At 39.7% G+C, this 27,721-nt stretch overlaps 1 protein-coding gene across 1 annotated transcript in view; it reads right to left on the bottom strand.

Moving 5' to 3' along the window:
* slc25a26 (solute carrier family 25 member 26) overlaps positions 1–27,721 on the bottom strand; it is a 101,929-nt gene that overhangs the window by 62,590 nt on the left and 11,618 nt on the right. The window contains exons 4-5 of the mRNA XM_030135287.1: positions 24,071–24,175; positions 23,234–23,281 (exon numbers count right to left, since the gene is read on the bottom strand). Of these exons, the coding sequence (XP_029991147.1) occupies positions 23,234–23,281; positions 24,071–24,175 (153 nt within the window). The remainder of the gene's footprint in view (positions 1–23,233; positions 23,282–24,070; positions 24,176–27,721) is intronic.

Below are 27,721 nucleotides of genomic sequence, written 5' to 3'. Positions count from 1 at the left end.
GAGCCATTACTTAGAGACTACAACTAAGAGAAATCAAATTTGAGCATCAGTCATACTAAAACCCACAGCAAGCAGAAAGCAGAGAAAATAAAGCAGATGGAAGTCAGATGGTGGAGTGATCAGGAGCAGCTCTATTCAAAGTGAGGAATCACTGTGGGACATGTGAAGAGCAAGACACACACATAAAAAAATAATATAGGAACTGGCCAGGCAAAATAAAGCCCTGAATCTAAGTCCACATTTATTACCTGCTAATGCAAGCGGGCTGCGAGCTGGATTTACTTGCCAGACTCATATAATCACACATACACTTCTCACACAAACATCTAGACACACCCACATTCCATCCGCTGTGTGTCACAAAAGTATGATGAGGAACCAACTGTGGTGACACGCTGATAACAAACAGATAGAGATCAGATTTTTAAAAAGATGAAAGTTGATAAAGTCATTAATCATGTCAGATAGACAGGTGGTGTTGGACACCTCTGTGTATTACTGTGCCAAATGTTCAAGTTCATGCAAAGAAAGTCTCTAACTGGGAAGAATGATGGACAGCCTGGATGGTTACATGAAGGATAATCACGTGCACAAATTAGAAAAACACACAAACAAAAATACAAAAAACTATTGTGTCTGCAGGCGGGTACACATACAGAGGCATGTTCTTGGTTAGCACGTCGCTAACGAAGTATGACAGATATGCGATACGGATGCATGTTGCAATGCCCTGAGTCCTTACAAAACACTGAGTGGGAGGAAGCAAATATTTTCCTAAAGTGACCCGGATACTTGGTCAGAACGTATAAACACAGTATATTTTTTCATATTTATAAACTAGATATGTATATAATCACAATGTTACAACCATTTTCAGGAAGAAATAGTCTAATCTTTCTGCAAGCTTTATTGCAATTGATAGTCAAAAGCATATCTGATGGCCGATGACTGTACAGGACTGCCCTAAAAAACAATGCACAGACAATAATAACCTGCCTCAATCATCCATTATGACCCACTAGAATTATGTAGCAGTGTATTCATTTGCATAGACACTGCCCCCTCCCTATTGTTTGAGTGTTGGAGATGCTTCTCTGCATCAACATTTCAGCAGTGAGTGTGTACCTCAGATTATAACAATAGAGGCTTTTTCATTGGACATATGCGCAAAACTTTACCAATATTTACTAAATGTGGAAAAAACACAAGTGCGAATTGTTGTTTTTTTCAATTAAATCACAAATGCGATGATTTGTTTATTTATTATCGCGAGATGACACGAGAAGTCATTCCATAAGCAAGGCAACGAATGTAAACATTGCGTTGATTTACAGATATATTCATTATTATTATATATTACCCCTCTATCCCGTACTAAATAAAAAAATTATTCATTTCCTGGTGTGTCCACACATACCACACCATGTTTCTTTTAAAACTCTTCTTTGCTTGTTGTAACGTCCATCAACATCTGTTTTTTTTTTTTTTTTTAATTCATGTGACTCTAGTTGCGGAAAAAGGTCTTTCCATTGCACTTTTGCGTGATATACCATTTGCGCTATGCCCGAAAAACCACCTCCTGCCAGCGCAAAAACTTTTAATCGGAAAAACGAGAGTTTGGGCAAAATAGTCGTTTTTCCATTGGGTAAATTTTTATGCGCAAGTTATATTCGTGCAATTAAAGGGACCAGTGTTGCAGAGTATGAGCGTAGATTTGACCTGTTGCAAGTTTGTGTGTGTGTGTGTGTGTGTGTGCCACAGAGCAAACAGACCACAACAGATTAAAGTGTGTGTTTTTGGCTGAATTCACTTATTACCTGCTCATACATTTGCATAAAGGTGTGGTTGTATGTATTTTTTCATAGTATGCAGCGGCTATGAATCATTTTGAATATAATGTTTGATTTCCCGGTTTCATTGCTTCGTTGTCATTGTTGCCAATTCACTTTCTAGGTCACTCAACTGTTTTTTGTCAAGCAGGGAGGAGCTGGCAACTCTGAAGGTGTTTTCACAAACAGTAACCAACAAACCCTGCATTGTATGCCTGTAGAAAACTTATTTGGATCTGGTTTGGAAAATGTGGACAACAGATTTTATTTAACTCTTTCAGTGCCATGGGCCGATTAAATCGGCTTTATGAATACAACCTTTAAAGTGCCACGGGCCGATCAGATCGGCTTTGGAGAACACGCCATATTTGTGTACAAACAAACCATCCACCCCCATTTCTTTCTCACATTTCGATGAAGTTCTTTCAAATCTTCTTGCAAATTACGATCAATAATGAATCGGCTGCGTCCGGTGCGTTTTGAATCTAAGTAGCAATCGGTCGGATGTTACCGAGCGGTTTTTGACCAAGGAAGAGCTCACGTTTCGTTTTCTGCTTGAGAAATTTTATGAATGAATTTATGAATGAAATCATGTGCAAATTAGATGGCCATTTTGTAGTAATATCGTAAACACAGCGATCTGTCAAAACAGTCCCATCTGCTAGAAAATGAGTTCTGATGACGATTCAGACTTCGATTATAAAAACGACGCGAAATACTGAAAAACGGCCAAATTCTGTGGCACTTTTAAGGCTTATTAGCCCCTTAACTGTCTGGTACCGAAAGAGTTAAACAAAAACAGGTATGATCATGTCTTCATATGGTCATTCTGCTCAAAGTGGTGAAACTGGTACTTTATATGGTGGCAACTGTGATGCCTTATCATTAGATTACCAAATAAAGTGTGTTATTGCAATCAAAATAAAAAAAATAGAATAAAACTAAATTAAATTCAATAACCATAGACAATAATAACCTCCCTCAATCCATTATGACCCACTCAAATAAAATAAAATAAAATAAAATAAAAATGCAATCGATAGGTTTCACTACAAGCCACTAGAATACCTCATTTATTACATGTAACAATATCATACCTGTTGCAACAGTAATATATTGTTAATTGTTTTCCTGTTATGAGCTGCTCTATGTTATGTTTCTAAACACAGGATGCAAGACATGTGCGCACATATGAGCTAATGTCACACTTATTTACTGCAGTGACGACATGTTACACCCAGGAGTGACAAAGCAAAAAAAAAAAAAACAACTGCTAAACATAGGAGCAGGAGGAATTAGTGTGTGTACTGTCCAGTAAGAGGGAGAGAGAGAGTGTGTGTGTGTGTGTGTGTGCGTGTGGTACCTAAGTACACCTCAGGGACCGAGAGGTTCAGGGCCTTTTAAATAAATAAACAAACACATAAATAAAGTCAATCGATAGAAGGAGCCTGATCCGGCACTCTGGGCCTGTGTTTGGCCTCTCACTTCATAAGAGAGGCCTGGGGGAGAGAGAGGGAGGAAGAAGGGGAGGGACGGGGAAACTGAGAGTGCCAGAGAGAGAGAGAGAGAGAGAGAGAAGGTAGGATTACGTCTCTCTTGGTAGTTGTATAGTTCTGGTTAGAGAAAGCCAAGGCCTGCTTCCCCCTTACAAAAAAACAGAGCCCCCATATGCTGTTTCAGTTCAAGTGCACACACACACACACACACACACACACACACACACCTGTCAGTATACTCCCCTGAGGCACACTTCACACAAATCATATGCCTATCCAAACCTAAACCTCTAACAAATACAGAGCATATCTCCCCTTGTGCTCAGCGCCGTTCCTCAAAACCTAGATTTGTCACAGATTAGGGAGTGTTAGAGGCCGAGCAGTTGCTTGCATCCTGCAGCCCCTCTAAGGCCCACACTGTGTAACTATGTGGAGTGTTCAGCCTTGAGCGACTAGCAATCACTCATCCCAACCTTTCCAGCTCTCCGACGCTGTAAAAACTAGAACGAGTGTGACTGCACTTGCCGAAGAATTCTACCTGACAGTTCTGAACGCCGGGGGCGGATCGGAGTGTGTGTTTGTGTGTTTAAACAAGCCAAACTGAGGGAGAGGCTGGAGCGCCGGCACATCCTCCCGTGAGCCAATCGCATAGCAGCGGGCCCCGGCTCCCATAATCCGCTGCAGCCCGGCGAATGTCGGCGCGCAGCGGCAATATTCCCGACAAATTAAGACTTGTTCTGAGGTGAGGGGGAGAGAGGGAGTAAAAGGAAAAGAGGGAAGGAGGGAGGGGAGGAGGTGGTTGGGGGAGAACAGTGTGCTGGCAAAGATTCAAGAGTGCAATTCCATCGACATGAGAGAAATGCTTCCCAGAAACTCTGAATAATATTTATGTTGTGCTAGTGATTTTTTTCTTCCTCCCACCTGTGTGCTGCTTTGTGCAGCTTGTTGCTTCAGAATGATACAGCAGAACAGAAAAATGGAACAAAAGGAAAAACACATTTGTTTTCTCTTATCAACAGACACCTGATGCAAACTGTTCTCCTTAGTCTCTAATGGAGGAAGCTGCAGTACAGTAAAGTCTGCTCTTGACGCAACACTGAACTAAAGCATTTAGATATGAGGTGGAACATAAAAGGCAAAACGCTTTTATGACAAACTCTGCTGGGAATAATCTAAAAAGTATCCCCAGAGTGTTTGCAGAGGAGATATGGACGGGCATTAAGTCTTATATGATGTTAAAAAGTGTGATTTGTCTACCATTGACTGATGACATCAATGGCAGAGTGCATATTAGCCAATTTTGTGGTGCGGGGTGACACAGGATGACCTGGGGGGGGGGGGGTCAACCAATTAGCTGCTGACAGGAAGAGAAATGCACGAGCGAGGCTGTGAGAGACATGGGAGAGTGGACGAAGAGAAAACATGTGAAGACTGAGGACGTGGAGGTGATGGAGGATGGAGGTGGACAGAGAGTCAGGATACATAAACAGCTGGTGGAGAATGATGAAGGCTGTCGGAACATGACATCCTTTCGCTGACATAAATGCCTGGTGTGATTTACAAAGACAGTAGGTAGAGGAAGAACGTTACATCCACAGCAGAGTTTTAACACTCATTTGGGTGTGTCGTCATGAGCGCTCCTTAAACGCTGCTTCAAAACGGAACATAGATGGAAAAAAGATTAGAGTACAGTATATAGTATAGTAGAGTAGCATAGAATAGGGATGCACCGACTTTTTCAGTTCAGATGGCGATACCGATGCTGGGGCCTTGCATATCGGTCGATACCTGATACCGATCCGATATCATTGTTGATTTAAGACGCTACAAGCCTATAACCGGTGCAGTGTTTCCTGTGGAATTGGTCACTTGGTGCGCATGCGAGTCGGCCGGTTTATTGCATTTGTACCTCCAAATTTTGTCTACTGCGCTAACATTGGCCATTAAATATCCATAAGTGTCTGTCCCATACATCTCTCTCTCTCTCTCTCTCTCTCTAATTTCACGAGGTACGCACAAGCTGTATGGACATACAGCTGTAGGTGCCAATGGTGGGGTGCGCCACGGCAAAACTGTACCAGCAGAAATGTTGCTGGTGTGGTAAGCAGGCCCAGTTCTAGGGGACAAACAAACGTACTGCCCCTCAAATTAAAGTTTCCGAAAAGGAAAATGAGCAGCACAACAGTAGGAGATTTAGAGGAATTAGTAAAGCGTCTTAAGTTTCACTTTCACTTTGTACAGTCGTATGGTCTACATGTACAGGGGTTGGACAAAATAATGGACACACCTTCACCTCAAGATGATAATGCCCCAATCCATACAGCTAGAATTGTTAAAGAATGGCATGAGGAACATTCTAATGAAGTTGAGCATCTCGTATGGCCGGCACAGTCCCCAGACCTCAACATTATTGAGCATTTATGGTCAGTTTTAGAGATTCAAGTAAGACGTCGATTTCCACCGCCATCGTCTCTAAAAGAGTTGGAGGGTATTCTAACTGAAGAATGGCTTAAAATTCCTTTGGAAACAATTCACAAGTTGTATGAATCAATACCTCGGAGAATTGAGGCTGTAATTGCCGCAAAAGGCGGACCTACACCATATTAAATTATATTTTGTTGATTTTTTAAGGTGTTTCCATTATTTTGTCCAACCCCTGTACTTGTTGTGAGGTACATCGCAGACCGCATTCCCCCCGTACATACCCCCCCATCCCAGGATTGGTCTTATGGATCAGTTGCTTTTACCAATCCCTGATCCAGCTAAAATGTTGATATCAGAGCCGATATCCCATCCGAATATCGGACTGGTGCAACCCTAGTATAGTATGTAAGGAGCAAAACAATGTAAAAAGTTTTAGGTAAAAACGCTATGGCAGAAGTTAAATAATAACGCTGAAATTAGTTTTAAGATTGAGTCACAAGCTCATGGTTACTAATAACATGTGCAGAAATATGAGGCTCTAACCAAACATGATGCAACTGAGCTATTAACCTGGAAGATTGGAGCTGATCGCTGCCAAAAAGAGGGAAAAACAAAACATGAAGATGATGATCACCTAGCCAAACTGCGCAACAATGAGCCGAACAAACTCAGCGTAGCATAGTGACCTTTAGCCTGACAAGATTACCACTACTGTGTAATGATCCAAAGACAGATTTCGTTCATTTTAAAACATTAATTTCAACCAATGCCAGACATAAAAAAAAAAACATAACGAGTGTGAACTTGAAAACCCTGGGCCTTAAGCTGTAGAAAGTGAAAGTGAAAGTGAGCTCCCCTCACCTTATCATTGACTATCTGCCGCCCCCCCGGTTGAGAACCCCTCCTGCACACCAAAGTTTTTGCACATATGGACAGACAGACGATGATGATAGATGATGAACTGATGACAATACCCTGCAGCGAGGGCTAAGGTAACAATAGTCAAACCTGTTTCTATCGAGCCAATGATGTTACTCATTTGTATGACCTTTTAGGGCTGGTAACATTGTTATCATAGCTTAGCCACTGTGATACTGGCAAATTAACTGAATGAACTTCCTTAACAAACAGTGTTTCATAAACATAAGAATAATGGGAGAACTTCCCTTAAAAGGAGAGAGTTGTAACCTAGTACAAAGTGGGCAGGGAGGTCCAGAAGAGGGCTGCTTGGTATCTTGATATCTTAAACATGGCACATACACAAGCATAGAAGCATGAACACACACATGGTAGAGGTGCATACACACACACACACACACACACACACACACACACACACAAACACACACTCTGTTCTCTGGGAGCAGTGCCCACAGCAATAAAACACAGACGCGAATCATTCTGGCTAACCAATCATTGCCTGAAGGCCAACTGCAATGTTTCTGTCATACATACACACACACACACGCGCACACACACACACACACACACGCACACACACATCTTATCAGCTGGGAATCAGATAAGCACTGCTGCAGCACAGCTGGAAGTAACAGAATCTCCACAGTGAGGGAAGTGTATACTGGCAGTGACGCATCTAGTTTGAAAATACACACAGATAGATGAGTCAAACAAAACCATGTATGGACCTGATCAATGTGTTACAGGCCTCGACAGAAGACTGCATGATACGATGGTGAGATGAGCTGTTATCTGTGAATATAAATACACCCTTTATAGTTCAGACATCTCCAACTACTTTATCCAAACGGTCAGTGAAGAAGTACCTTAGCTTTTCTCTGTTATTCAAATGAAAATAAATGTGATATGTGGAAGACTAAGGTAATTATGGTGTTCGCATTCAACTGTCACATCCTACATGTGCATTATTCAGCTCTCTGAGGTTTTTTTGCTGACACATCTTTACTGTTTAGTTCAGTTATGCACCTTAGAGTTCACACTAATGATATTTGACATTTTTGACGTAATTCTGTTTTCATTAGCTTTTGCTCTCTTTCCCTTTAAACCAATCTGATGGACTATACTATAGTTACTACTGTAAATTCAGCAGTGCTTTGAAACACAAGTTCATGTTCATATTTTTCACTGTTTTAAAGGTTTTATGCTGCTGTGTTTTCATATATTATTTCCAGAGTGTGTGCCATCATCTACTGATTAGATTTAAGCATGAAGAGCAACTGAGGAGGAAACAAATGTTTCTGTAAGTAGATAGAAATAAACCCAAAGACTGGGAGGAATGCACTCTTTCTTTCTTTCTTTCTTTCTTTCTTTCTTTCTTTCTTTCTTTCTTTCTTTCTTTCTTTCTTTCTTTCTTTCACAGTAGATTGATGGATTATTTCTTTCTTTCACAGTGCATGGATGGATTCTTTCTTTTTTTCTTTTTTCTGTCTTTCACAGTGGATGGATGGATGGATTATTTCTTTCTTTTTTCTTTCTTTAACAGTGGATGGATGGATGGATCTTTCTTTCTTTCTTTCTCTCTTTCTTTCTTTCTTTCTTTCTTTAACAATGGATGCCTGTTGGACCAGTCCATACCAGTTCACCAAAGCCACCAGTATTTATTATCTGCAGCTCATTATTATCTACTGAATATTTCCAGGCAGTCGTTACTGTTCTAATGGAGGTATTTCAGTTTGGAGCACAGAGGTAGAATGATTAACCTGCCAGCAACAAAACAAATCTACATAACCATCCCTAGAGCCCCACACTACAGGGATAATAAGTCTTTGCAGGCTTAAAAAGTAATTAACTAGGCACTTTAATAAAATCCCTTAGTACTGTTTATGGTGCAAGTTGTGGAAAAAATGTCAGATTTTTATTTTTTTTTTTAATTTATCTGATATAGTTTGAATGACTCCAGTTCAGTCCAGTACTCTGTTACCTGGTTCAGATAAAACCCAGAGTGAGTGCGTATAACCATGCCTGTATGCATGTGGATGAGTGCTGAATTATGAATCGGTTTGAACTTCTAACCTCTGTTGGGGTTGACTGAGGTAAATGCTTGCGGTGCGAGTGACACTTTATATTTCTTTTTTCCATCAGACATTTAGCAGTGACATCACAGCGTGACCTCTGACATTCAGGTGGTTCGTTCCAGATGCTTTCGGGTCGTAAGCGCTGCTGCTCGCAGGATGATGGTTGTGGCGGAGGAAACAAGGGCAGGCATATGGCTCACTGGGTGGAGGGGTGGTATGGGGTGGGGGGGGGGGGGCAGGTGCTGTTTCTGGAGAGCCTCATGTGACTGTCGGAGAAAAGGGCACTTACGCAACAGAAAACCTCGCAAACGACACAACAGTCCTGTTAATAGTAATCCGACTGAAAATTATAAGAGACTGTGAAGTCATTTCACCGTGAAAGGCCAGTGGAATTTACAAGATCGTATTTGAAGCAGGACTGAATGTGACTGTAAATCCGCAGAAATGAGAGATATGACGGCCTGGTTTTGGGAATGGAATGGAGAAGAAGTATGACATGCTTCTCATGAAAGTGGTGCTGTTGAAAAAAAAGTTAGGTTAACCTCTAATTATGAGGTGCTTCCTGTGTCTGACTATGAGGCAGCACTGATTTAGCCTCATTCCAACTCCTTACTCACACTTTATCCTGTCACTCCAGCATCAAATAAGAATGTCAACGCATGTAAAGATTTCTTTTCCAATCTGCCTGATTGACCAAGATGCAATTAGACAGAATATTATGTCACTAGCTAAACTCAAGCAGAACGTGTGTCCAATTCAAACAAAATCTGCCTCGCAAATATGGCTGCCAGGGGAATAATACATCACTCACAATCTTGTGTACTGGCAGTAGATTTCCACATACAACTGCTCTACTTTTGACATACTACTAGCCTACTCTTGACACTTATTTCCTTCACATGACATCCAACCCACTGATGTCCCTATTCCCTACGCTCTAGACCTGCTCCCCCTGTTAAATACCCTTTTACCCCTCCACAGTCGGTCCCATGCCAGGCCGTCAGGGTTGCGCATTATTAGAAACACATGTGGTGCACCAAAGGTTTTCTGCTTGGATTGAGACAAACATGCATAAAGTTGTGGGAAGCAAACATAGCCTCAAGACCCAGACACACACACACACACACACACACACACACACATAGACTAACATGGCCTCCCCGGTCATATCCACCACATTTACACACGCACAAACGCAAGAAGAAGCATAAAAACAACTGAAAGCTGTCAAAAATAACTGCGTCTTTTTCCTGGAAAAAAGTCTGGCTTAAGATATCGGTAATACGTCTTCACACAAAAACACAAAAACGCACAGAGCGACCTGCGTTACGAATTATATCCGCAATGATGGATTTTTGAGTGGATTGGAGCACTCAATGGGGACAAACGTACTTAACATAAGTGAGTGATCCATGGGTCTCAGTGGCACAGGCTTCCAATGCATCATCCTCAACAGAGAGCACAGAAAGCCCTTACTGTCCGCCTGCCAAGTCAGCGCTGAGCAGAGAGCACACGTGGGGGTCTGGCTGCATGGCAGATACCTCCTTAAGCCCATTTGACTGGATAACTCATTAATATTACCAAGTGTTGATCTAAGGAAGGTAACTGAGGTTTACCGCTACGTCCACCCCAGGGGTACTGGAGGTATGAGGGGGCTGCGCAGCGCCGGGATGACACAGAAAAAGAGGAAAAACGTCAAGATGTGAACGCGTCCAAGCAGCTACGTTAATGTGAATGACAGGTGCAGCCAGTCATTGTATACAGAGGCCCGTCTATCCATCATTCAGAGTGACAGGGGGAGTACACCAGTAATCCTTGTAATGACACGTGTGGTAAAGTAATAGATATCATCCAGTGAAGAAGAGGCATCATTCTTTGCAGCTGAAGAAGGACACTGCAACCGTAACATGGTTCTGCTCAGCTTGTTAACAAGTCGGATAAATACGGGCTGTATTCGACAGTGAGACACCATTACTCAAACAAGTCGACAGGCAGAGCTGAATGCTGTCTAAGCTATACATAGACTTTTACTGACACCGGTGCTATTATTAATTCTGATTATTGGTCAGGTTCTGTATTGATTTACTGTTGATTCCTGATGAAACTGCTGTCCTAGAATTTAGATTAGATTAGATTAGACTTTATTGATCCTTCGGGCAAAACTCTCAGGAAATTGAGGTTCCAACAGCAGCAAAAACACCGAATATACAGGGTGGGGAAGCAAAATTTACAATGAACATTTAGTTGTTTTTTCTCAGCAGGCACTACGTCAATTGTTTTGAAACCAAACATATATTGATGTCATAATCATACCTAACACTATTATCCATACCTTTTCAGAAACTTTTGCCCATATGAGTAATCAGGAAAGCAAACGTCAAAGAGTGTGTGATTTGCTGAATGCACTCGTCACACCAAAGGAGATTTCAAAAATAGTCGGAGTGTCCATAAAGACTGTTTATAATGGAAAGAAGAGAATGACTATGAGCAAAACTATTACCAGAAAGTCTGGAAGATACTATTAAAGAAGAATGGGAGAAGTTGTCACCCGAATATTTGAGGAACACTTGCGCAAGTTTCAGGAAGCGTGTGAAGGCAGTTATTGAGAAAGAAGGAGGACACACAGAATAAAAACATTTTCTATTATGGAAATTTTCTTGTGGCAAATAAATTCTCATGACTTTCAATAAACTAATTGGCCATACACTGTCTTTCAATCCCTGCCTCAAAATATTGTAAATTTTGCTTCCCCACCCTGTACACACAAGAAATACCACAAGAAAATAGCAAAACAGTAACTCCAAAAAAGAAAACAGTACTGAAAAAAACAGGCAATCGCACATTCTAAAGTACTAGTAGAAACAACAAGTAGCAAGGTGGTAATAATGATAATAATAATAATAATGATAATAATGATAAATAGCTAATTATTTAAGCTCATTTTAAACACACTCCTGGTGTTTCTCCCTTATAAGCTGAAATTTTCATCTTATAGGCCACCCATAGTGTCAAACATACGGTCCACGGGCCAAAAACCGGCCCTCCAAAGTGTTCAATGCGGCCCCCAGGAGGAATTTGTAAAGATTACACAAAAGACATTTGTTAATCTTCAAGTTGTATTGATCACAAAACTAAATTCTATATTTTTCAGTTCCAGACGCCTGTTACTAAATGTTTTGTGTATTTCTAAATCCACTGTGACCTGTAACTTGTCATGCACATGGTTAAGGCATAATATTGTCAAAAACTGCAATTATTTTTCTGAAGAATTTTCTGGTTATAATTGGAAATTAAGGTTATTCCCCCATGAAGACCCAAAGATACACCGGCGACCAAAATTATTTACTGATATGAAATATTTAATTACTGTTGATCCACTAATCCTATCAATCCGTGTAAATAAATGGTATAAAATACAGTTTGTCATCTTTTCATGGTCATCAGATATGACCCATTTGGATGTTCAGAGGCTCTGTAGTTACCGTGGAAACACCATCATCTTCTACAACACTGATTCACCAGTAAAACCCACAGAGTTTGATAAATGACAGTGGACGGAGACACTTGTTTTTGTGTTCAGTTATTTATATTTTTGCTGAAAAAGTCACTTTTTCTTCACTTTTCTCTGTTTTTGATATAATAACTCTGAACTTTAATCTGAGCTTTATGAACATTTACATCATCAGTAAATTAAATATAGGAAAATAAGTCATTTTCACTAAAAAAAGAAGCAAAATACACAGAATAATATTATAATAAATGGTGATAAATCGCTTAAGAAAGGTTAAAGAGAGAGAAAATTCATTTGGAAACTGCCACAGAAGTAGCACTGGGTCTTTATGGGTTATGGGTTTGTGAATGTAATACTTTCTTTGCTAAAACAAAAAGAAAAATTTAGAGTCCTCATTATTTTAAGTTACTATACTATTATTTTACCGGTCTGGCCCACAAATTGGGTGTATGTGGCCCCTGAGCTAAAATGAGTTTGACACCCCTGTTATAGACCTTACAACTGAACCTGCTGTCACCTTTGTGAAATGAAGCCACATTTGGAATTTTTGCTCCTTTCTAACGATAATGTTTATTGCAAGTTTGACATCATTGTTTTATAACGTGCAACTGTCCACACATCAATAAAAACAACTGTTAAGCTCAAAGGCAAATGATCCTGAATGTGAACTCACTATAAACACAAACTTGCCGTTTATTCCGATGACACAGTTGTTTGGAGGTTCATGCCTGAGTTTAATTTAAAGAAGTGATTTTTGATTTTTTTTTTTTTTTTTTTAAATGGAATTATGCATTTTAAAACATTTCCCTGTGGTCTACATAAACTGTACATACTATGCTTGGGTCTGAATTCTTTATTAATTCAACTCCACAGGTCCATCTTCAACCCTATTTCTGAGTAATGACACCAGAAAGGTTGTTTTGAGCGCTGGCCCTTTAAATGCAAATGAGTCACTTTAAGCTCCACCCCCTCCAGGTTGTTGGCTGGGCTGCTCTGTAACGTTCAGCCAACACCTGAACATTTTAGGTAATCAGCTCAAAGTTTGGACATATTTTCAGTATGGACCACAACCGCTGCTGCTGACAAACAATTACGGCGTACTCGGAGAAATATTCGTCGGAAGTCGTGACCTTATATGTACAAATGTCGTGACACAGCTAGTTATAGACGCAACAAATTAAGCAGGAATTAAAACGGGTTGTAGAAATCCACCAATATGAATATAGAGATAGTTTTGCAGCACCTGGAGGGTTCAAATGCAAACTTTTCAAACTATTAGGGTCCAAACACACACATAACATGAACCAACGACTAATAAAAGTGGGTTTATCAAAACATGACCCCTTTAAAGAACTGTTCGCTGTCGACACTATGCTTAGCACAGAAGTTGACAATTTTAATCTCGTGCTTTGCAGAGTTTCTCCATATCACACAAAGACACTACACACACTTCCACAGCTCTCTCCAGGTCATGTCATGTCAAGGGTCAAACCTACAGGGGTCAACAGGTTCTCTAGGGCCCCTACACATACTCACTGATCACAGGGTAAACAGATAAGGTATCACTGGTAGCGCACGTGCTTTAAAATCATTTAATTCTATCTCAAAAACTAATTGAGTAAAGCTCCATTTCATTGGCAGATTTTCTACTTGTTTGTATAGATGTGATACAGATCGCGGTCTCTAATGTGTAATTGCAAACAGCTACAAACAGAAAAATTCTCTTCCAAAATCAAAAACAATCGAAGTGAAAACAGCTTCTCACTGGTAGGCGTTTTATTTCACTCTCAACCCACGTTAATATTTTCCCTGATTTCATTTTTCTTTTTCCAATGTGACGTTTTCCGTATTATTTAGTCCAGTCTTGTTAAACTTTTCAAGGTGTTGAAACCTTTTAGAAAATAGTCGTTTTTATATCTGGCTCAGTTGCTCTACTCAGATCCAACTCTAAATACAAAGCAGGAGGAAGCCTCTGCTCCTTCACACGTGTCCCACAAATCCTGCCTTAACATATGTCGAGGAAAATAAACACTTTTTGCTTCTCCTGCCTTTTCTCTCCCCCGTCCACATGCTCCGTCTCTCCTCTGCTGGGTCACAGTCAGATGAGGGCACATAAACATGAGCCTCTGTGGATCAGTGCGGACAGAGACAGGATATGAGAGTGATTCCTTTTACCTCTCCCTTTTGAACCTGCGTCACAGAAACTCAAAAGTGGCTCCTTTCCAAAAAAAAAAAAAAAGGGCCGTGCACAGGTCATCTCTGCTGTTCGACTGTTGAGATGGTTTCGCTCACAGAATCCCCCACAAGGGAAACCTCCGACGCTGCACTCTGACAAGTGCGTTTTGTTAAAGCACAAATCTCAAGACTAACACGGTGTCTAAAAATCTGAATCCACTCTGTGTGAAACTGAATTAAAAACAAGTGATACCAAACAGGAGAAAACTGTGTGAATATTCTCTGACCTTTACAGTTACAAGATCTTCAACAGCGCTCCCATTCACCTTCACTAATCCTATAACACCAAACGTATCTTATTTGATACATGAGTTTTGAAGCCCTCTACATGCTCAGTGTGATATTTTTTTCTTGAAAAACCTGATGTATACAATTAGATACGTGCAATACACACATAATCCACCAGGGGGGAGGAATTCATTCACCAGAGGTCTGTCCAGTTACAGTAAAAGATTGTCATTAATGAGGAAGGAGGCACAATTTTGCCAATTTTGAAAAGGAATTACCAATTTGTTAGACATCTTTGTGTTATATTATGTTTTTGTGTGTTTAAAAATAATATTTGAGCATTGAGACCAGATGTATCAAATATGATACAAAATTGAAACTCATACATGGAAACTGATATTTGAAAAAAACATTTTTTTGGTTGTTCAGAAGGACCAATAAAGGCTCCAGTTTCAAAGAACTGGAATTTTCTGTCAATGATTTAATGGTTCAGGCTTTACAGGGTTAAAATACCAAACAAAAATGGGAATATCTATTGTCTGAATGGTGGTCATCCAATCCCGTATAGGTGCAAAACTACAGTTTCTGGACATACTTTAAACAGGGTTCCTACAGGTTCCTACAAGTTAAATTTAAGACTTTTTAAGACCTTTTAAAGACTACTCAGAACAAAATTTAATGCCTGTTTCACAGCCATACTGGCAATAATTCATGGCTTCTAGAATTTAGGAAAATCTATTTATTTACTCTAACGCGTTGATTCCCACCGCTCTGAGTCATTTCTCACCAGGGGCTGCAAAGTTAGTGATAAGTGGTTCCTAATTTCAGTATAAATTGTCAAGTTGGAATGGGTGGAATTGAATAGACTTTCTTTGCAGCTTGGACATTTTCCAGACACATTTAAGGCAGTTTATGGCAACATAACTAAAGACCTACCATATGAAATTGAACACCTTTTACAGACTTTTTTAAGGTATTAAATGCAGATTTGTAAATTCAAGACTTTTAAGACTTTTTAAGACCCTGCAGGAACTCTGTTTAAATATACAAAATTTTGCAGTTTACAATCACAGATATCATGAAATATTCGCAGGAAAATCTTTTTTAAGTTTCAAAAGGAGTGGTTGTGTCAGACAGACACAAACAAATGCAACTGATGTCTGTGTAGGTTCTCATTGGACCAGGCCATCGTTCTTCTAGGTAGTTCTTATTGGTTCAACTGGACTGATTTGGCTCTTTTGAAAACGTTTCGTCGCTCAATTGGATGAGACATAAAACATTTTCAAGAGAGCTAAACCAGTCCAGTTAAACCGAGATGAATCACTAAAAAAAATGCAGGTGATTTTTTTTGTTTGTTTGTTTTTCTGTTAACAAGAAAAAAATAAAGCTAAATTCTTAATAGTCATAACATATGTTTCTGAATCTTCCATATTTTACCTCCACAAAACAGTGTCATTTTAAAACAGTAATATTGTGCAGAAGGGAGCATATGAGTTTGGAGAATGGCACAATACTAGACGGAGTTCAATGACTTAAGAGTGATTTTTAATGCAATATATCACAAATGCATGGGGTGTCTGAAACCTTTTTTCTACCGCTGTATGTGATTGTTTTATACATGGGGAGTAGGGGTTATGTTGTGGTCAGACATGCATGTACGTCTTACCTCCAATATTTTAACTGATACTTTGAATATGTAGATGTGTTGTATTTATTCTTAACAGGGATTTGGTGAAACTGTTTCTCCTTGTAATTAATATTTTTCTACACAGCCCCTGTCAAATAAAACAAATTAAACTAAAAATAATTTAAGATATGGGGGAATCTATGCATTTCGACAGCAACACAGGGGTGGATTTTCACTTCTGTTTCACACAAATACTCCTCTCTTGTCCCCATCTCATGACAGAATAAAAAAACGTCTTGTCCTATTCCAGTCCTGGAAAAATAACTCCTGTTCCATTACTAATATTTAGTCAATGCAGCGATATTCTGGCACCTCTGATGCCTTATGCTTCCAAAAAAAACAGTGACTTTCAATAGACAGGAGAGAATAAACAAGAACAAAAAGACCACTATGTTCAAAATAAGGACTATGTTAAAATTTTATGATTTCCACCTGCATTTTTACTGTCTTATTCCATTCCATTCACATGATGAACAATGCAGAAATCCCTCATGAATCCCAAAAACCGATGTTAAAATTTGCTCAATGCTCTTTATTTGAACTTAAAGCCATTATAGAGGCTTGTGGTCACCTGCCCTATTACTTTTGGTTTTTCCTTTAATTTGTCCATGTGACCTGCTGAGATCGATCACAAAACACTTAAATTATAACTGTACAGAGATGAAGCGATCTAATTCAGCCTGTTAAAATCAGAGGAGTTAAACCCTCTGATGGATACAGCAGACGAGGAATCAAGAGGAGAGGGATAAGGAGGATATCGAGGTGTGGTCAGGAGGAGCCTGGATGTGAGAGGTGTTTCATAAGAGCCTACCACAAGATCCTCTACATCAGGTTGCCAGGTCCCAGCTGTTGGGGTGGAGGAGGTTTAAGGTTGGCTGAGAGCTGACTGAAGAAAAAATACATGCAACACGGGAAAAGGACAAGAGCTGGAACACATTCTTCAGTTTCCCCAAACAACTCAGTTACCTTATTTGTGTGCTTCTCTTCTTAAATATGTAAAAAAAAAATAAATAAATAAATAAAAGTCCTACCCCCTACACTTGAGCAATGGCAAGAGGGTTTGAAAACTATGTATTTAATGGATGGCTAAAATTTGCTTAGAGGTCTTATTTATGTCTTTGTGCATAAGAAATCAATCTAAGTGAATCCCCAAAGGAACTTTGTGTTGGTAAATGCAAGTTATGCAAATTTACAGGATTTCAGTTCTGTTGCAACATGTTGATGGTCATATGAACTATGTTTTCAGCTCAAAAATGTCCAATTTCATCCCAATTAATGCTATATTTTCATGTCACAAATGGCCAAGTTATATTTGAACTGAATTTACCTGAAAAACAAATATTCTATTCTTTTAGATTCTCCAATTTTTCTTACAAGATTCTATACTACATATCACATGTTTTATTTGTACAGGTTCAATATGGAGTATGGTGCTGATCCATCCTGCTTATGTTACGCCAGTACATACATGAAGAATGTCACATGTCACTTTTTAAATCAACAGTTTTCTAATAATAAGCATTTTTATAAAGAAATAACACTTCTATATTGTTATTTACTCTTTAGTGTGATGATAAACTATACAATAAATAATTATGATACTAGTTTTTGCACAGGGATCATTTGTGGAAACAGTGACATGGCTGCTGAGCATCAGTATGATGGGATCTGTAACAACCATGTCACATCCGTCCACTGCCACATTTTGTTTTTGTGTCAGCTGTTATTGTTTTAGATCCACAATACTAACATTTATGAATAAGAGGAGAATTAGCAATAGTAAGTATATAAGTTTATTACTAATAAAGTACTGGTACTGACCAGATCATCATGGGTAATGTCACGTCTGTCCACCAGCAAAAGTTTTCACATACACGTGCTATTCAAAATCCAATATTTCTGAAAATAGAGCTTCCACTGTCAAATAATATCAGTAGTCTGTGCACAAATGTATTAGCATTATTTCAACACAGTTCAATGCATTTCTTACAACGTTTTTTTTTTTTGACAAAAATGGCCATTCATTTGACCCCCTAAGTAAATTTTAGGCATGGAGAAAATTACAGCTCAACTTCATTTAAAATTTGATCAGTTTAGTGATATTTGGGCCCCTGTAATCAACCATTTTGGTTGGACAAAATAATATTTTATGTCTGTGAATAATTGTTAGGCTGCTATATAAAATTGTAAGTCTCACTGTCTGTTTGTTTGTTTGTTTGTTTGTTTGTTTGTTTTTGGGGGGGGATTAAAATTTAATGATTCCCACTGACTTCTACTGTACTAGTTGCTGAGTTGCCATTTGTTTAGACAGCACCTGTGTTCTGATGTGTTCAAAAGATGTAAAGTATGATGCACATTTATTTGAATAAAATATGTAAAAAAAAAAAAAAAAAAAAAAAAAAAAGGGTATGGAAGAACCTTTGTGATAAAGTAGGTAAAAGACGATAAAATATTTGATGGAAGTAAAAAGTGAGTCTGGTTTTAAGGTACATTAGTCGACTCTGTCAGCTTCACTTCCACCTCTCCATCCTTAGCTTGGTGTCCCTGTATTACCAGTATTACTAAATTACTATCTAATAACTCATCTCAGCCTCATTACTCAAACCCAAACTGCTGTAGTGTAGAGTCAATCCACAATCGCATCACAGTGCTTTAGATAAGAAAAATAAAGAGCCTGCTATTTAAAAAAAAAAAAGCAATCATTTTCAACTGCGGTGACTGTTGCTCATAAATGTCAGAAAGCTGAAATGGTGTGATGATGGAGAGGCAGTGAGACAGGAGGGATAAGGGAGGAGAAAAAGGACAGAGAAAGAGAAATCTGCAATCAGTGAAAGAAGCTGTAATAATCTTATCATGCCATCTAGTGGTGGCAGGTGGTACTATCTAAAAAAAAAAAAAAGAGAGACGCTTTGGATGTACTGTTAAGCTTCAAACTGGGTTCGTGCCAACATCACATACATCAGCAGGTAATTAAATAAAAGCAGAGTCTCCATCAAGGGGATCTCCATGTAATGTTATATATAATGAACATACTGTATCCAGACCAGAAGGTGGGATTAACATCCAGACAACATCATTAACTAATATCGGGAGCTCTATCAGAACATGTGAAAGTCTGGCTTCTGTTAATTGTTTTTAGAAGCTGGATAAAGTCATTTTTCAAAGAACAACTTTATTCACCACAATCTGAATCGCATTGATTTCAGGCTCTATTAGGCTGGAACCCAAAATGTGCCGACTCAGCAGTCAACTTGACAGGTCCTTTTAAGGAGAGGGTCAGCCACAGAAAAGATTAATGTGGTGATAAAGTAAAAAGGATCCAAAGCCTATTAGTCAAAAGTCTTGATATACTTTTCAGACTAAACTTAAGGTTTGTGTTTTGTTGTGTAAAATCCACTGTATCTGTGCTGGCAGGTTGGTGTTTGGATCTGTCATACCTGCACTGCACCTTCTAAGACCAGTCCAACCCCCCCTGCCCCTTGTTGTGGTTGATCCTTTCACATCCAACACTAATGTGATATCATGTCGATCAGAAATGTCTTTTGAAGGCTGCTTAATGAATATATAGCACGGAGAAGACCCCAATTTTTGGGCCAGCGAGGGAGCGGGTTAAAAATACAAACAAAAATGGGAATATCTGTTGTCTGAATGCTGGTCATCCGTCCAGTATAGGTGCAAAAGTACTGGAGTGGAAGAACAGTTTTCGGACATACTTTTAACAGGGTTCCTACAGGTTTCTACAATTACATTTAAGACTTTTTAAGACTACTTAGAACAAAATTTAATGCCCGTTTCACAGCCATACTGGCAAAAATTCATGACTCCTAAAATTTAGGAAAATGTATTTATTTAATCCAACGCCTTGATTCCCACTGTTCTGAGTCATTTCTCACTGGGGGCTGCAAAGTTAGTGATACTTGGTTCCTAATTTCAATATAAATTGTCGACTTGGAACAAGTGGAATTAAATAGACTAACTTTCTTTGCAGCTTGCACATTTTCTAGACACATTTAAGGCAGTTTATGGCAACATAACTTAAGGCCTATTAGTCAAAAGTCTTGGTATACGTTTAAACCAGGGCTCGTGACTGCGACTGAATTACGGTCGCATGCGCCTGAGAATTTCGGTAGTGCGACTGTTTTTGAGATTACGATCGCACGGTGCGCCAATAAAAAAATGAGCGAAAATTAATACGTGTGCCTAGAATAATGGCTGCAGAAGTAACTCGTCAGCTGAAAATAAACAAGCTCCACGCCCCGCTGACTGAAGCGGAAAATCTAGTCCCCGCCCCCTCGCGTGCGCAGGCGGCATAAACAAAGGGATCAAATAACTCCACCGACGTTTGAAACAATCTCCCGCCAAACCCGGTTAGTAGCGCTGGCGTTGTTCCAAGTATTTTCCCATGACGTAATGTATCCTGCAAATCAGATGATCATGTTGCGCGAATCAACTTGCTACACGATCAGCTGACCGTAACCAGCAAATCGAGGGGCTAATGAATAAACAACAAGCGGTATCCAGACGTGTACATGATTCGTCAAAAGTTTCTGCGAGCCTGTGGGCGTTGTTTGTGTAAACAGGGAAGATGAAGCGCTCAATTTCGGATTATTTTTTGATGGCTTCTGTTTCAAAAGATTCGTCTTTCTTCTCCAAGAACCAACTAAAGTATATACCACACATTGACAATTGTTTTGCACCTGTGTCAATGTAAGCTTTTTCTTTCATACTCTATTCAAATACTTTATTCTAGGTTGTTAACATTGCTTAAATACATATAGGAATATTACTTGGTATGGCCAAGAGTTTTGCTTGTTCTCCAAATTTTTTATATAATAGTGGTGCGCCTAGATTTTAGCCTGTGCTCCTAACTTTTTAGGGTTAGGAGCACAGTGCTCCTAGGTCAAAAAGTTAATTTTGAGCCCTGGTTTAAACTAAATTTAAGGTTTGTGTTTTGTTGTGTAAAATCCACCGTATCTGTGCTGGCAGGTTGGTGTTTGGATCTGTCAAACCTGCACTGCACCTTCCAAGACCAGTCCAACTCCCCCCTGTTGTGGTTGATCCTTTCACATCCAACACTAATGTGATATCATGTCGATCAGAAATGTCTTTTGAAAGCTGCTTAATGAATATATAGCACGGAGAAGACCCCAGTTAGTGGGCCAGCAAGGGAGCGGATTAAAATACCAAACAAAAATGGGAATATCTATTGTCTGAATGCTGGTCATCCATCCAGTATAGGTGCAAAAGTTACTCTAATGCCTTGATTCCCACTGTTCCGAGTCATTTCTCACTGGGGGCTGCAAAGTTAGTGATACTTGGTTCCTAATTTCAATATAAATTGTTGAGTTAGAACAAGTGGAATTGAATAGACTAACCTTCTTTGCAGCTCGGACATTTTCTAGACACATTTAAGGCAGTTTATGGCAACATAACTAAATTAAGTCAAAAGTCTTGATTTACTTTTCAAACTAAAGTTGGAGTTTGCGTTGTGTAAAATCCCCCGTATTTGCGCTGGAAGGTGCAGTGATCTGGATGTGGGTTGGTGTTTGGATCCATCATACCTGCACTGCACCTTCCAACTCCCCCCCGTTGTGGCTGATCCTTTCACATCCAACACTAATGTGATATCATGTCGATCAGAAATGTCTTTTGAAGGCTGCTTAATGAATATATAGCACGGAGAAGACCCCAATTAGTGGGACGGCGAGGGAGCGGAGATGCCACGCCATACCACATAAACAAACTTATCTTGACAGGGTCGCTCGGCCAAAGGAGGGAGATAGGCGGATAGCGAAGGAGGCCGGGAGAAAATGAATTACCTTCCTGACACACGTCAAAGCCAATCACAGCAGAGGATCCTTTGCCGTTTCTGCGGCCCAAAATCCCTGCCGCCACTGTTGCGTTTCATCTGCCAGTGTTAGTATGCGCACAGGCCGTATGCCAGCCTCCAAATATATTCATTTATTCAGAGCCCCTCGGAGAAATCACAGTGTCTTGTTGTCCTTTTTTTCCCCAGCTGTCCAGATGGAATTTGCGTGAATAACATCAGTTTAGTGAGGCAGAAAATAAGTACAGGCCAGCACAGCGGAGGGGACTAGATTACGCCCCTTATACCCACCTCCCCAAAAAGAGGATGGAAAGACAAGTGTCACCTTCATACGCTTCTTTCGCCTTGGCTCTCTGCTGTTTCTCATTTTCTTTTCAAGTTCTATTGAAACCTCGCGCGCGGAGGGCAAACCAAGAGATCTATGCAGCTTTCACTACAATTATTTTGTGTTATCATGCATTGCAGGTGCAATTAAACACAAGATCATGAATCAAAGACCCAGAGCAGCTTTTTCATTATAAAATAGGTGAATAGCCATCAAGGGAGTTCAGCCCAATCCTCATTTATCCTTGTTTTGTTTTGCATTTATAACACTACTAATTGCATTAATTAATCAGATCTGTACTTCCAATAGGGACGAGAGTATCTTGCACAAGGCATTGAAGAAGACAAAAGTAAAAAAAAGAAAAAAAAAATTGTAAATCAATATCTGCAACCTCAATAAAACCCAAGAGAAATTAAAACGTCCTCAATCAGAAGAAGGGAAAGTCTCAATATTCACTGAGCCTATCAAAAATAATCTACTACGGACAGCTTCAAAGCAGTCAAGTAATTGTCTTTAGTTTAAACTCTTTAAAAACAGATTTAAAACTAGATGCTGTCAGGTGTGCATTAAAATGGTCATTAAAAAGTCCAGCCACGCATGCACGACCGGCTTCCGTTCAAGACATTAACACGTATGGAGGAGCGTCTAGTACAAAAGACAGAAAAAGAACCCTACCTCTCTGAGAACTGTACTCCCATACCCTCTGTACAGGCCTCGAACACCCTGGTCAGAAAAAAGAAGCACATTTTCAACCAATCAGTACATTTAGTGCTCTCAGTTACAAGTCATGTAGGCAAAACATCAGAAAGTCCATGTGAAAACACTATTAGATGTTTGCATCATAACTCGTAGTTTAATGTTGAGCATTGTTTCAAATATTTTACAAAGCTGGGACCAGTACACCAGTACCAGTAAAACAACGCAAAAATATGCAATTCTAAGTGAAATTCCTGCATGCAGAAACCTACTCACTATGTATTAGCACCAAAATGTAGTTAAAGCATTGAAGTAAAAGTACAGATCTGGTCCCCCTGACTGAGGCATCAGTGCATCAGTGAAATATTAACAGTGAAGCATGAGAAGCAGATGTTGCTCTTGTTGAAGCAGGTTTGACCTATGTTATATCCAGATTTATATCCATCTGAGTCTCATGAGATGATTAAAGTCTAACACACAAATCTGTTTTCACTTTTAAGACTTTTCCCTCTTACTTTTGATTGTCTCTTTATCTTTGATTTTGAATGATTTGAACACGTACTGAAATAAAACCATGTAAGAAACCACTGCTTTAATCTTTCTAAGGTAATGAGGGAGAGAGCGGTGGTCAACAGAGGTACACAGTGAATGAGGAAACAGGGCTTTGAAGTAGAGAAATAAAATATTATTTTCTGATTGTTTCTCAGTAGTTGTGCTGTGAAGTACAAATAAATACGGCTACACCTTCTTTGTATTTTCCAACTCTGGCTTTAATGATATGATTACTTTAATACGGTGCTTTTGATTGGTGCATACCTCTTCTCTGAGTGTAGCCAGCAGCATGTGGTAAGTGGTCGACGAGGGAGAAGCCTGAGTCCTCTGTTTTACCACCTCTGTGGGCACACGGATCAGACATGCCACCTAAAAAATGAACAGATCATTAGCTTAGCTGAGAACCAGAGTTTATACAATCTCATCTACAGATCAGAGTAGCATCTTAGAAGCTCTTCGTATGTACAAACACACATGTTGTTTTAAGTTATAACATGATTAACCCATAAAGACCCAGTGCTACTTTCGTGGCACTTCCCAAATAGCTATTAGCCTTTCTTAAGTGATTGATCACCATTTATTACAACACTAGTGACATTGTACCCATGGTGCCATTGTACGATAGCATGATAAGTGGAACTTGTCTGCCACCACTATCCATTTGTAAACTACCATTTCATCATGCATTGTGCAGGTAATAATTTGAGCCAACATGTGAGGCATGAAGGGAAGAGCATGTATTTGTTTGGCCTGTAAAGCATGATTAAATTCATACAGCAGTAGTGAACTGCAGCCTTCACATTGTAGCATCATCTGCTAGCAGTAAAAATTTCATGAACGGCAGCATAACCACTTCTGAAAATGGAGTATGGTGGCAGGGATGAAGAATTCAAAGTAGAGAGAGGCTAAAATCACCCAGCATACCTCACAACATTTAATATGGACATAAAATTGTGCCTAGTAGATAGTCAGGTAATGTTTCTATTCATTCAGCGAGTTTGGCGGCGATCGGGCCTGTGAAGGCTGAGGAAAATCCGTACAAACGCCATCCTGTCCTGCAACATCGATCGATCGGACAAAGAACATGCATTATATAGTAGGATTCTCCTCTGTATTTAGATTTTTTTCCTGTGATAATCAAGTATTTTCCTATATTTAATTTACTGATCATGTAGATATTCATAAAAATTCTGATTACAGTTGAGGATTGTAATGTCAGAAACAGAGAAAACTGAAGAAAAAGTGACTTTTCAGTCAAATTTATCAGTAACTGAACACAAACAAAGTGTGTCAATCAACTGTCATTGATCCAACTCCATGGTTTTACTGGTGAATCAATGTTGTAGAAGATGACGGTGTTTCCACGGTAACTACAGAGCCTCTGACTGTCCAAATGGGTCATATCTGACAACCATGAAAAGATGACAAACTGTATTTTACACTAATTACACTTGTCTACAAGTAAAAATGCTTCCAGAATAAAAGTAGTGAAATTTTACCACGTGTGCGTCACTGATAAAGAAAAATCAAGTCAAAAATACTGGTTGGCTGAAGTTTCTAAGATACAGTCTTGGATCAAAATGTGAAATTCGAGAATTAAGGAGAGAATGGGTTTAATTTCAAAGGAATATTTGTTTCAGAGTAACCAGATCTACTACAAAACACTGTCTGCACATCAATACATTCACTTTACAGGTTCTGTCTAGTGGAAGATTCATAAATCTACTGTATAAATGTACATAAACCAACATATATCTGTGTAATAACACTATGATATACCTTGAAAACATCAGCAAACTAGCACTTTAGTCATTTGTTTTCCAATTAATCTTATTAAAATATGTAACATTTAGTGCATTTAATCTCTGAAGCAGATAATTTCTAAAAAAAAAAAAAAAAAAAAAAAAAAAAAAATTGTAGGCCAGTGTAATTTACATGTATTGATATAAGATTAGTGGATCAACAGGTGTTAAACAGTTTAGATTAGTAGATGGTTTTGGTCACCAGTGGATGTTTGGGTCTGTATGGGTTAACACGTGCACACCATGGTAGCCGGTGTATGATGTTGCTGTGGCAGGTGGCCATGAGTAGAGCGGTTACAGTGAGCTGGCAGGTTAATGAGTGTTTCAGTTAGAGAACTACACACGGCAGACATGACACCTGAGCATCGGGTAAAAGGTCATCAGCTGACTGTGTATGTGTCCAAAAAAACACGCACTCCCACACCGATAGATCCACACACACATGCACACCTCAATAATCACACTCCCAGCTACAAGTTCCAACCCATCCACCATATGTCAACAAAAGTATGGACTGCCAACAGCTAGTGAAGATCGACATGAATATTTATGCTTCATAACTCCCATCGCCCTAAAGGCAGGCGGGCAGGCAGGCAAAGCTGCCCACCTGGCGACTTGAATTCCCATTTATCCTGCATCAAAGTGGAAATACCGGCTAATGGCAAGCAATTTTACAGAGCGATTGGTGAGCCGCCCCCCCTGCTGTGACTCCCCTCGGTCATACAGATGCCAGTCTGCCAGTGCCACCCTAACCACGGAGATGTGAGAGCGAACAGAAAGAGTGATGACGGCACTGCAATAAAGACGAAACGCCCCTGTCTCCTGTTCGGCAACTTCTCCATTCAGCTATCCATATTGATTTAGGATTTGGGCTCCCACAGAAGTGTTAGAGGAGACCTTCTCCCCCTCTCTCCATATTGTGAGAGGGGGGAGAAGGCTGCGCTGACAGCTGCTGAAGGGCTCGCTTCTGTCAGCCCCTCGGCCTCTTCATCGTCCCCTCTGCCAGACACCAAGGGCACCTTATGATCATCGTTGTGAATATGTGGAGTTCAGAAGGAGAAAGGATAAGTCAGCAATGCTGGAAGTCAAATGAAAACAGACTGATGCAAAGAAACAGGGTGCAGCCGAAACACGTGAACCTGCTTTTGTTATATCCTTCTAGTTTATTTCATAACTGTTACGTCACCGGTGAATCAAGTCAGTCTAGTTTTATTTATACAGGCCAAGATCAAGGACAAGCATGGTGGAAACTCCAAGAAGAACCACAGAGGAGGAACACTATGTGTAGTTTTACACATGCATACGTTGAAATGCACATAATCAAAGTTATGGCTGCTTCACTTACCCCTGTATCTTTACAACTCCACAAAATTAATTTCATTCTTCTGATTAAACTTGAAAATTGTACCTCCATGCAACAGCAACAGACTTGGACTCTCTCTACAGGAACAAGTCTTATTGAAATTTCAGGTGCGTGTGCTGCAGGTTCTCTATCCGCAGTGCAACAGTACCATCAAGTGGTCAAATCGGCACCTGCACATCCTATTCATGATAACTATAGCGGCTGCATCCATCTCAGAGATCTCATTTACCCTCCCTTTGGTCAAGTTACCATTTATAATACATTGTTCATCATGTTTTCCCCAAACTCGTTCTCCAAAGCAACCAGAATAAGGAAGCTAAATAGAAAGAAAGTGGCTATGACAAGTAATTACAGATGTAATTGGATGGGGGACCTGGAGTTGACGCAGCCTTTCCTCTCCTGTCACTGCAGAGGAGGAGGCCGAATGAGGCATAGATTATACCAAATAAATAAGGGACGTTGTTTATTTGGGAGTCATTTGTGCGCGATAGGGGAGGGAGAAGATAAAGCGTGGAGCCTCAGAGGCCATCTCAGATCTCTGGGAATAGCAGTGAATGGGAGGTAAATGTGGTGATGAATCATAGGCATTAAAGGCTGTAAGGGTGCAGAAAAGCCTGGATGATAAAGTCGTATTGTGTGGAGGTGTAGCAGTGGTATATTTTTAAAAGAAATTAAAGACTTAAGTAGATGACCCCACGTTGGCAATGTGTTAGATGTGTTTCCACAACTTCTCACCCAACACTTCCATCT

Source organism: Sphaeramia orbicularis, chromosome 5 (assembly GCF_902148855.1).
Source record: "Sphaeramia orbicularis chromosome 5, fSphaOr1.1, whole genome shotgun sequence".
NCBI lineage: Eukaryota > Metazoa > Chordata > Actinopteri > Kurtiformes > Apogonidae > Sphaeramia > Sphaeramia orbicularis.
The sequence above is the reverse complement of the archived record's forward strand: the minus strand, read 5'-3'. Positions and strand labels throughout refer to the sequence as shown.